This window comes from Cygnus atratus, chromosome 2 (genome assembly GCF_013377495.2).
Source record: "Cygnus atratus isolate AKBS03 ecotype Queensland, Australia chromosome 2, CAtr_DNAZoo_HiC_assembly, whole genome shotgun sequence".
Taxonomy (NCBI): domain Eukaryota; kingdom Metazoa; phylum Chordata; class Aves; order Anseriformes; family Anatidae; genus Cygnus; species Cygnus atratus.
This window is the reverse complement of record NC_066363.1, coordinates 14,677,543-14,689,867: the sequence shown is the minus strand read 5'-3', so window position 1 is coordinate 14,689,867 and position 12,325 is coordinate 14,677,543. Positions and strand designations below refer to the sequence as shown.

Sequence of the window (12,325 nt, the reverse complement as noted above, 5' to 3'; positions counted from 1 at the left end):
ATATGAAAACCATAGCTACTTCTGAGACTTAAAAGGCTGTAAATGCAGAAGAGGAATAAATGGAGATGCGGGTAACACATACCTACTAGATGATCAAATACAACGTGATTGTTAGAATGTCACCTTGAAGGCAATATTAAGGAATCTCAGCATAGACAATAGGCATTAGATGTGACTTCAGGGTTTTTGTGTCTTGAGGAAAAGAATAAAACTTTTACAGTGAAATACAAACTGCTTCATAAGTTCTAGACAGTAAAGGGCACTTCTACTAAAAGCAAAAAAATAAATAAAAATCAAAAACCCACAGAGCAGAAAAATGTGTAAGAATTTTCTAGCACAGGGATTGTGTATACATGAAGTTTTATTATGAAACTTTTTTTTTTAAAATAAAATCTGTTAAATTTGTAATATAAACTAGCAAAAAGTAAGAAAATGCAGTCTCAGTTTTCTCATCCTTCTGTGACTTCTTTAATATTTTTAGGACATTTAGGATATATAATCTAAAAACACAGACTAAATATTTTTAGCTGCCAGGTTTTAGATTTTATCATGGATTCCATGGCATGTTTTGATAGGAAGGACAGCAGGCAAAGCCCCACAAATTCACAGCTCTGCATCAAATAATATGTGTGCTATTTATTATGGGAAGTTCTTTCACAGTTTTTTTCAGGTGAATATTAAAATCCTTTTCTGTTCCAATAACACAAACTTCACAGTAGTCTTGGGACTATGGGGCTTTTCCCACTGCTATTCACAGAGATTTCTGATGTTATCTCATCTATTCCTTGTGTCAGTTGAACCTCCTCCCAAAGAAAGAGATGGCAGCATTTCAGAAGTGCAGCAAGGGTTTAGAGCTCAAAAAAATTCCAAAGTCTCATAAAAGTAGAAGAGGCCATATAACTGTAAATCATGCTATAATATGCATCAACATAACTTCTGCCATCAGTCAGGATTGCTCAAATGTTAAATTCTTAACAGACTGAGTGCTTGCTGTCCCCTCTCAGCACCTCCTTTCTTCTGTAATAAGAAGGACAGACTGGTGCTAACAGCAATTCTGCACAGATTTAGATTTTTTTTCCCCTTATGCTTTCCTCTCATTGTTCTCATTCTTTTCCTCCTTGTTCTTCTCTTTAGGTAAACACTTTCCTGTTCACATTCTGTTCTTTCTTTCTGCTTTCATTTTCATGCCTCATATTCTGCTTAACACTGAACTTATACCATTATAAAAATGTGCAAGCTGATTTTGCAAACAAAACTTTTATCTTGAAAATTTTCACAGCCATAAGGTGATGAATATGTAAACCCCTCCTCTCTTTTGACAAGGTGAACAAACTGTTACCCAAAGCATATGGTCAAAAGGGCCAATAAAGGACAGATGTATTTGTAGAGGTAAAAACAGAGGAATAGTAGGCAAATATATCCATAAAAGAAAGTGTTCACCATGTCTGGATAACAATAGTATATTTCCCAGAGAATAGCTGAGAGGGTTTTTTTTATTCATTAAGAAAAAATATTTTTTTTTCCAGGAGTAGAAATAATCAGTAGCATCTCCATAGATGAAGCAGAGATCTTTACAAATTTTGTTCAAAATCATGAGCCAATACAGAAGACAGATTTTTACTCCAAACTGAAGCCTACCACAAAAGACCATGAAAGAGCCAAATATTTCCTCAATATAAGCGAAAGACATAGTTGTGGCACATACTTTTTAAAGGTTTAGGGTGTTTGCTTTTTGGAGGGGAAGGAGGAGAACTGTATTGGTATGGCTTTACACTTTTGAAAATAAATTATCATTTTAAGAACCACTGCTTGTTAAAGTAACATTTTCAAAAGAGAATGAAAGGAAGTGGAAGAACTGAAAACACAGCATAACTGTAACTGAACACCAAACAAATATGAAACATGGTGGGCCAGTGTATAAAGCTATACACTAGGTTATATGATACATCTGATCTTTTTTGACATGGCTGATCAAAGTCTTTTATTGACTTTGGTTTTGTATATTTAGGTTTCTAATGATCCCCTGCTCAAGTAAGATTGCTCAGTGCAACACAGAGAAGTGGCTTTGCAGCCAGAGGATGGACAAAGAGCAGCCATGTGCTGGAGTGAGAAAGAAGTGGGCAGAAGAGCATCCCTGCCAAGCATCTGCTCTCCCTCTGAATCTAGCAAAAGTAAAACCAAGTGTCTATTATTTGTTCAAAAGAGATGGGGGCCCAGCAGTGGGGAAAAAAAAAAAAAACCACTAAGTCCTCCAAAACTGAAGATAGATGTGTTCCCTTCCCTCCCCACGCTGCAAGAAGGCAGCTGGAGAAAATGCCTTTGTTCTCACTGAAAGCATGTAGGGACCTGAGTACAGCTGGCAGTAAAGCAGCAGCACAACAGCAGTGTTTATAATCAATACTGAGCAATGACCTCTCCTTTTCCTTCCATTACTACATACAAAGTATAGGAGAAATGCTCTGGAAGCAGAGAGGTCCTCTCCAACTCTGGCTGCTCCTCCACATTTAAGACGTGAACACAAGTATCTCCCCCCACCATTTTTTTCAGTTCAGAGCAGACAAAGCTCGCTAGAGCAGCAGACACACAGCTGTCCCCAAATGAAGGAGGAAGCTGGAGACATCTGCAGTGAGAACAGAAACATCAAGCCAGGTCAGAGTGCTTGCTGACCCTGCACCAAAATAAAATTTGCTTATATTTGTGATAAATATTTTTTTCAACACACTTAAAAGCTTCAAACCCACCACTAATTACTATGAAAGTTAAGCTATTTTTCTGAGACTATGTTAGTGTTTTGATTAAGGAACCTAAATGCCAAATCTCTGCTTTACCAAAGTAAGCATTAGAGATGATGCATACTGTTTACTAATATGATCCCCAAAATGATTTTATTTGATTTTTTAAAGTAGAGGATTTTCTTTGCACTCTTTTCATAAACATTCCAGCTTGTCAGTTAATTCAAACAGGTTCACCTTCCCCCAAACCAGAATGTTTCACCTGTTTTTGCAACTTCATTTTAACGCCAACACATGGGACAATACTAAATATCAAAAGTATGATGATTGGTTTTTATTCCACTCTTATCAAATGCAGACACAGGAAGCCTTGGGTTTAGACTGTTGCTCTTTTTGAACATGTGGCTATAAACAGTCAGTGGGGAAATGTTGCCTAAATATCCACCTGAACTAAAGGAGCAGATTTATAATTTGTAAGAGTCCAAAAGGAAACATCCTTATAGTTCAGTTTCCCATGGGATCACACGACAACCCTGCAATTCCAACTCATTTTAAGCAGAGCCTTTACATTACAGAGTACAGTCAGTAAATTTGCATTTCTGCCTTTCTTAAAAAACATTCAATGTTCCACATAAGCCAAAGGCACACAATACAAGAATTAACGTTAACTAAGATAAAACACAGCAAGTTATGATTCAATTAAAATCCTACACGATACGTTACCTTCCACCTCGGGCACTGAAAGGCACTACATGGATTCCCAAAGGCCCACCGTCGTTGGAGACTTCTACGAGCTTTACCATATCACTGTGAGACAACGATGAATGAGGGAATGTGAACATGTACCGTGAATGAACCAAAAAACCCCACACAAACACACACAGAAAAACAAAAATGCTCCAGAAATTAAGTCATGGTGATGAAAGCATTATTGAATACTACATACCTGAATACTAATCTGATGGCATGAAAGGAGATCAATCAGCAAAAATAGTTCAATTAATAAAATAAGTAAAAAATCAAAGCAACTGATAATTAGTTTACTCTTATAAAAATAGGTATCATCATCGCATGAATGTTGTTTTATTTCTTCCTTATTCTGAAGTTAAATGTAACTGTACTGCCGAGCAGAAACATCTTAAATACCACATACAGTTTTTCCCCTAAAGCCTAAAAGCTGATCATAGTACTAGCATGCTTTATTTGCTTATTGTAGGGAGACCCCATTCCAAGCCATAATATTTGTCTTTACAAAAATACCCTTTAATTAAATGAGAATTATTAAATTTATAATTGTTTAAATTCTTCTGGTTTTACAATGCATTTATTTGCTTTATTGTGTTTCCATATATTTTATTGAAAGCTTGCTGTATCTGTATTTCCTTACGAGGCAAAGTTTCCACAGTAGGATTTAGCTATAACATTCCAAAACAACCACATGTCCTCCTGAAACAGCCATCCATCTAGTTTTCAGTTATACCTTTTGCTGTAAAGAGGGAAAAAGCAAAAGAGGAAAGTACAGGTTCAGAAAAGATCTGCAAAGATTCTAGAAATAGATTTGGACCAAATCTTCTGGTGAGTTTGAAACATGCACACAGCTGGAAAGGTGGAGTATAGCCCAGAGACCCTAAAGAGTTATAAATACCCAGATGAGAAAATAATACACGAAGGCCAAACCTCTTAGCAAATCTGGAAGAGACAGATCTGAACAAAAGCCACAATCTAAATTTTTGGATTATGCCTCTCTCTAGTATTACATACCTATCCCATATTTCCTGGCCCAATACATATATATGTATTATACATACACACATCTTTGAGAAGTTTGTTTTTAATAAGCATACAAATCAAACAATCTAGAAATGGAGCAAGACCAATGCCCTCTGATAGCAGTAAAGGATTTTCTACTTCCTTCAATGGGCTCTTGATGATATGGTGGCCCATCATGAAAGCTTGCCATGCTTAATCTGGAATCTGAGAATAACCAGACCACATTTTGTTAGGAAGTCAACAAAAGTCCTGTAATTCAGTTTGTTTTACATTTGTTCCACATTATTATTTTTTTTATATTCCTAAGGTAGGCCTCACATTTGTTTTATGCCCCAATTTATGTCTGGTTTTGACTCATTTTTGAAATGACACAATGGAATTTCTCTATCCCTGTTACCATTGTTTAGCTCAATAAAGTATTGAAAGTGTGGGAGAGCTGAGAGACAGCAGTCAGAAAAGTATTATTCTTCAGCTCCCGATAAACATTTTAAGACTGATACCATTACAGCACTTGGTAATGTTTTCTGTCCTAGTTTCTGTACAGGCTGATTTCATTTCTTTCTCACTGTTTATTAAGGCTAAATTTTCATTAACTTTCATGCAAATCACCTCACAGGAAACAAGCAATGTCTCTCACCCCAAAAAGGTCTACGAAAAAACATCTACTATTGGTTTGCCTATGGCCCCCTAAGGCCCCCTATTTCTTCTGACTTTCCTGAGAAAAAACTGAGAGCTAAGGAAGAGAACAAGTAAAATTCATGGGATTCACTTGGAAATGTCCTAAGGGGAAAAACTGCTTAAACAAAAGAACATCAGCTTTCATAAGCAGACTACACCATCTAACTTCTTCTGTTGCTTGAGCCACTATCCTTCCTTTTTTCCAATATACACTCTAGGCCTACACACTCATTTTTCTTCTACTGTTTTTCTTACGAAACTCCATTCCAAATTCAAATGTTAAGCTCTGTAAAATGGAAAATGAAAAGGAATGATCCCTTCCTACGAGATACCGTTTCAATTCTGCTTCTCACACAGATTTTCTCATGACTTTGAGCCAAGTACTTCAAACAAACACACAAAGTATGATATCAAAACAGAAAAGTATGAAGCAGCATATGATGAAAAGCCAGTGAGTTAGTTAAAAGCAACACCAAGAAGCATTCAATTTGACAGAAGTTCTGTAAACTCTATTTAGCAGGCAGCATTTTGAATTTACAATAGCTTTTGCAAATGGAATGGAGTAAAACTCAGCGTGTATTGTTTAATAGAAGTCACTGTGATCTTTATCTAACATTTAACCCCCCTGTACCTAATTTATACGTTAATTCAGAAATAATATGAGCAAAAGATTTATTTTTATTTCAAAATTAATTTTAATCAATTTTAAAGGTTTATTTTAAGGGTAGAAGAGATATTTTCTCATTAATTCCATTGTGAGGTATGGTTCAGCTCTGTGCAATGAAATGCTGGTTTATCCTGTGATGAAATAAAATATCCTTTACTGAATTTTAAAAAACAGGAATTTCCCAGTCCTAAACAACGTAAGTTTTGATCCATTCACAAATTATAAGCGTTTGACTATGTAACTTATGAGACCCCGCACACATCTGTCTTCCGAGCAGACTGTGAACTGCTGACAGGTATTAAGAATTTCCTCTTCGAAATTCTTGCCTGTTGATTTATTTGTGCTAGCACTGACCCTATTCCTTCCGCCAAGTTTACAGTTCCATCACATAAGCATCTTCTCTGAGGCAGAAAATCAGCACTTAGCATCAGCACTTAGAAACGCCAAGCATCCAATGTGCATCCTTGAGACAGGCTTTTTTAAACTGCTTAAAGACTGCCTTGAAAGGGTGCATGGAGCAAACTGCATAAAAACAAAACTACATATGACCTAAAAAAGGCTGTTCTGCTTGCTTAAGAACAGTATAACTCATATTATTCTGAGTTTTTTGCTAGTCTGTGTCCAGCCCCAAGACTCATCGTTGAAACAATGTGTTCTGCCAGTAACTTACTCCAGGGAAAAATTGGTCGCGTTTTCCAAACCAGTGTCTGCATGTCCAACAGGCTCAACTCTGCTGTTGTCCTCCTCTGTTCGATCCTCATCCTAGACAGTAAATAAAAAATTAAAAAAAAAAATTAAGAAAATTAAATCTAGCTTTAATAGTTTCACTTATTGTAATAATGCCATTTTCCCATTTTCAAATGAGGGCGGTCTCCACAGTGGCAGCAGAAATGCGTGCTGCCACAACTACGAAAAATCTTTTCTGTTGCTACCTGAAACTGCTGTAAATTGTTTTCATCACTTTACGCTTTTTTGTAATATTTACAGTTTAGTCAGTTTTATGTCTTAACTTTGCTACATGTGTAAAATCAATGCTTCAGAAGCTATCACAGGCAGTATTTTTTTGAAGGCTCACAAGTTAAGACAGAAAAGCAGCTGACAGCCAGCAGTGTGGGTGCAAACTCCCTCAGAGCTCTCTCCAGGAAGGTTACTGGGAGCTCCACCAAATACACATGGTAGCTCGCTGAGGCTCCTTTGCGAAGTTAAGAACACTAGAAGAAACTGTGGCTCGTGTAATTCTATAAAGTACCAAGACCTCTTTAAACATTTTATCGCAGCCCATTATTAATGGCATGCCACAAATGGCTGACATCAAAGAGTTACATGAGGCTTTAATGCTAACCAATTGATTTTGTTTTTAATTTGACTTTCCAAAAAGTACATGCATTATTCACCAAATGTATAATTTTCATGTCAAAGTCAGGAATGCTGCACGTACAAATTTAGGCCAGGGTAATTCAAGGACTACCAGTAAGATGACCTACAACCATTCGTATTATGGCTATGTTACTCATTAGAAGCTTATGGTTTTAATTACCCGTATGACCAAAGAGAAAATATAACAAAGTGTGAGCAGTAGGATTCAAACACAGACTGAAATTCTAGAGTCAGAGCAATCAAGTCAATAAAATAATAAGTGATAGGTTATGAGTTCACCACACAGTGTCAGACAATATATTAAATTATTGAAGAGATATTAAAGCAAGGCAGAGGCAGTTGGTAATGTCCAATTGACATTTCCACTGAGAGTCTGCAAAAGCAGGAGGCTGGCTACAGCAGGCTCCCATGAGCTGTAGATATGCCTCGTGCATCCTGGATAGCAGCGCGCTGCGTGAAGCCGAGCTACTTGAAGATTGATGATCCTGTGTTTTGAGAGGCTTTAATATGCACTTCTTCGTCATCTATCTCTGTTAAGCACTAGGCAAGTAATACATTTCAAAGGTTAACCAGCATCTTGAACCTACCTAGAACTACATTATGAACGCAAACAATAACTCAAAATAAAATATTTTCCATATAGCAGAAGTTGCTTATAAACCCACTATAAATGATAACCCATAAAATTCATAAATATGTCATAAGCTAATGTTTATACTTATGTATTTACTGATTTCAGGTGAAGTTCTGTATGTACAACTGAGTACAAGGAATAAAGGTTAAAATTAAATAAATATTCAAATCTTCATTGCGATTATAAGGTTACATACAGTTTGGGTAGAAAAAAAAAAACAGAAACAGAAACAGATGATAGGGAAATCAGAACATTTGCAGTAGTTTCCCATTAAAAAGAAGTGTTTCACCCTGTTTCCTACAGCATCTTACAGAACCTTGTCATGGGTTTCTTGATTTGAAGTTAGGGACGCTGGTGGTTATAGAGACCTATGTAAGTATTTATTTTGCAGTGGAGTTATTATCTGTAAGTCTAAAATCAGAGTTACTGAAATAATACAATTTCGAATCTCAGCTATATTAAGAAGCCATCCCAAATGTTATTTTCTTAATGCAGCGTTTTTGGCAATTTTCTATGTGCAGGCTTTTCAAGCAAACATACAATTAGCATTTACACATTTAAGAAGAGACTGAAATAACATCCTACATATTATAAGGATACACCCCCGCTAACAACAACAACAAGACTGGCTTTACATTGTGTCATTTTAGCAAACACATCGATGTATTTGCCATATAAGCATCATTCATCTTGCATCCTACATTGTAGCATCCTTCAAACCCATGATTGTTTCCCTTGACTATTTTAAAGTGTCTGTATGTACACAAACTTCCCCTTGTCCTACTCGGTGTTTGGGGTCTTCCTTTGGACTTGCTCTTGACAGACTCACTTCTGGGGTCCTCCTTTGGTGTTTGGTATGCACAGCAGGGTTACAGCCCACTGTGCACAACAGACCTGATAGCATCCCTGCTCTCATCCCCAGAGCCTCCTAATTATCGGCTCGTACTTAAGCCATTCCACTCTTTGCATGTCCCATCTTCTATCTCTTCAAGAGGTTTCTTCTGCCACAGCAGAAGCACCCCCTGCCTGACCCAGGATGAAGGCCACAACCAACTTACCTGCCTGCTGCTAGAGCCTATCTTTTAAAATTAGGATGTGACACATCAAAAACTGCAAACCACAAGCTATCTGGCATGACCACATTTAGCTTTGTGCCTTTCTTTCTGAGAATTATAAACACAGTCAGTTTTGGACCAGACTCACTGTCAGTTATCCAAGCAATTAAGAAAAAGCGGCTCCCACACGCCTGTGTCTGGCTTCTCCCGGGCAGCAGACAGATCTGTATCAACAACATGTATGTGCCTGTAAATAGGTGCTCAGAGGAGGAATCACAGCCCTAACTAAAGTACTGCCATAATCAACAGATGCATGATGTATCCTTTTAAAAATCTTTAATATTACAGTAATCAGGCACTCTTTTCTTCTCAAAATAACACAGATTTTGATTTACATTGAAGTGAACGGAGAGAAAAATTGGACACCTGCAGAGGGATTTGACTTAAAATTCTGATTTACTACAAAAAGTAACTAGCTGTGAAAATTTCTGCATCTAGCAATTATTTCTTTATTTGGAAAGTACTTTTCTTTTGAAAGGCAAATTCCACCTGTACGTGCTATCACAAGGTAAACCAAGGAAAAGGACATTTAGAAGAGCAAGAAAGTTTCTCAGAGCCCAAATGGATATTATTGCAGACATTTTTCAGAAATACGTGATTTGAGCAAACTCCCAAACTCGTGAGGTTTCTTTATCTCTAAACATCACCGATACCTGTTATATCAAAAGGTACAGCTTCTCATGAAATTAACACACAGCCACTAAAGACAGAATGATTTATTTTTCCAAAATTGAAATAAAGTAATAAAAGGTCATTTCATTTTTAGAGCACAGAAGAAAATTTAAAGCACCTTTTCCAACGTACTTCTGTAAACCTAATGCGTTCAGTACAAAATGCCATCAGTTCTCTTTCACTGTTAACTGAGGAGACTCACCAGAGTGAGGGCTTCTCACCAGAGTCTTGCTGTGCCACAAGACTCAGATGCAACTTTCCATAAAGCTCATATGCTATATATTTAGGCTACTAAGACAGAGGTTAAACAATATATTTATGACTTTGAACAATGGCATCAAAAAAAAGGCAAAAATCTTAAAAATAATAATAATAATTAGATAGGTTAAGAGAATTAGGGATTTCAAAGACTTATTCCTACATTTAGATGCATCTGTCCAAAACTGCTGTCTTATAACAGTTAAGACTTCTAACAGTGAAGTCACTACCGGTCACCTCTTAATTTTCAAACAAGCACTCTTCCAGAAATCTGTGCTGTTCTATGCAATTCTGATGGCCTCTCCAGAAACATAAGCAAATCTACTTCATTTTCCTTCTTCACCTTCCCTTCTGAAGCTCTTCTTTTGACAACTACCTGCAGAAAACTCAACAGCAGCTACAGAGTCTGAATAAAGTTAGCCCTTCACTTACATTTCTCCATGTTTCCTTGGTGTATTCTTCACCTCCAGGCAGGTAGGTGCTGCCACATCTACTTCAGCCAGATACAATGGGAAACAGGTTCTAAGACATGTAAGGGTTATGTATACATCTGTCTTCTCTGAACAAATTTGATAGCAATTTCTCCATTCTATCAATAACTGAAAAAAGGGAGTGAAAGGTTTGGTTTTTTTTTTCCCCAATTCAGAGTGAAACAAGAATTATTTCATTGTCGTTCAGAAAGTGAATGGATATTTTAGCGACAAGGGTAAGAAAAGAGTAAAAAAAAAAAGAGTAGCTCTGTTTTCAAATGGTTTGAACACCGTAGAGGAAGGCCTGCAACACTGACTAGAGTAAGAGGAAAAAAAACTGAACAGTCACTTGTTATGCAAACAACAACTGTCTCGTGCACTGAACAAATCCAAGTAAACATTAAAGAAAGGGGAGCTGTACGTGAAGATTTTCACATTACACATGTCCATGGAGCTGTGCTAAGGTTTCACTACCAATCTCATTTCTGCACATTTTCCTTGTTCACTTCTGCAACCTACAGCATTAAATTCATTACTCTGGCTTCTGCACCTCCAATTACAGGCTCCCTCTGCCAAGCTTGTGCCTTCCTGCCCTGATTTTCCTGTTAACTTACACTTAATTTAGACAGCTTAATCCTCCACCTTGTCAGAAGGGGCGTTCAGTATCCAGGCCTGGCCGCAGCCCGCAGCAGACGCCAGCCGGCATCACGGCCAGCCCAGCTGCACCGCCACATCCGTGTGGGGGAAAGAGAAGGCTTTGAGCAGCTTCATCAGCCTGCGGTGGCAAAGACTCGAACGTTTTCAGTGACAAGAGAATACCTGGGAGATTTAACTGTAAGCTGTAGTAAATCTGTTCTCATTGTACACAAAGCAATTTTTTCTCCAACTCAACAACGAGATGAGTTGACACGGGTACACAAGGGCTATACAAAGAAAGAGTCTTTTACGACATAATTAAACCCATTTTGTATTCTTAGTAGTCTGCAGAGTAACTGCAGCAAAGTATTTTGATGTGGGTTGGCTGGTCTCATCATACAGAACTTTCAGCTTTTCTCCTAGTGTTATCAACAGAAAGCAGGGTCCTGAAATGGCGGGGAATTGCCACCATTAGGGCAAACACGCAGAGCTGCCAGTGTGAGCAACGTATGATAAATGTATCTGACATACACACCTCTACAAATAGAAGCCTCTTAATACACAGCCTCTGTGTTTTGGAAGGAGCAGTCAAGCTTGTTTGTTTTCTAACATTTATGTTTTACATCTTAGTGTAGTGAACTAAAGTACCGTGAATACTGAACAGAAAAGAAGAGTATAAAACTTCAACAGATACTTCAGATTGTAATGTAGAGAAGGACACATTATCAATAAAGAAAAGCTCCTGAAAGACTGTATACCAGTATTTTTTCCCCAGCTGGGACACAACAAAAACAATGCTTATGTTATTAAAACATGACCTTCCCTTCATCTTCCCCCTTTTATTCTCTTGCTCTTCTCTGTAATGATTATAGAAGAAGAGACCATATTTGCTATTAGTCTCCTGGCAGCCACATTTTATAAATGTTTGTTTGGTCCTTGCAACATAAAGTAGGTTCTCTCTCTGAATGATCAGGCTTGATAGGAAACAGCTCCTAAGGGACCTATTTCCTGTGTCTTAACTAGCACAAATATACCAGCATCAGGCTTTTGTGCTAATGTTCTCACTTCTTGATTAACTGGCCAAATCTCCAGAGAAGGGCAATTTTCAATCAAATCTGAAGAACGGTTACAAAGATCACATGGGGAAAAAACAAAAGTTATTGAATAAAAAGTAGGGTTTCTCCCTCTTGCACACAAACATATACATGCACCTATAATTAGATAAGAGCTTTGTGTAATCCACATCAGTTCTATACGAGGTGCACTGCTGTTATCAGCAATCCAGGGAGAGAGAGGAGAGGGAGAAACCTTACATT

General features: G+C 37.4%; 1 protein-coding gene across 20 annotated transcripts in view; it reads right to left on the bottom strand.

Annotated features, from left to right (window-relative positions):
• Positions 1-12,325, bottom strand: part of PARD3 (par-3 family cell polarity regulator) — a 445,585-nt gene that overhangs the window by 215,889 nt on the left and 217,371 nt on the right. For all 20 annotated transcript variants that reach the window (XM_035545279.2, XM_050708750.1, XM_035545284.2 and 17 more), the window contains 2 exons: positions 6,518-6,609; positions 3,456-3,539 (listed from right to left, as the gene is read on the bottom strand). In XM_035545279.2, coding sequence (XP_035401172.1) covers positions 3,456-3,539; positions 6,518-6,609 — 176 coding nt within the window. The remainder of the gene's footprint in view (positions 1-3,455; positions 3,540-6,517; positions 6,610-12,325) is intronic.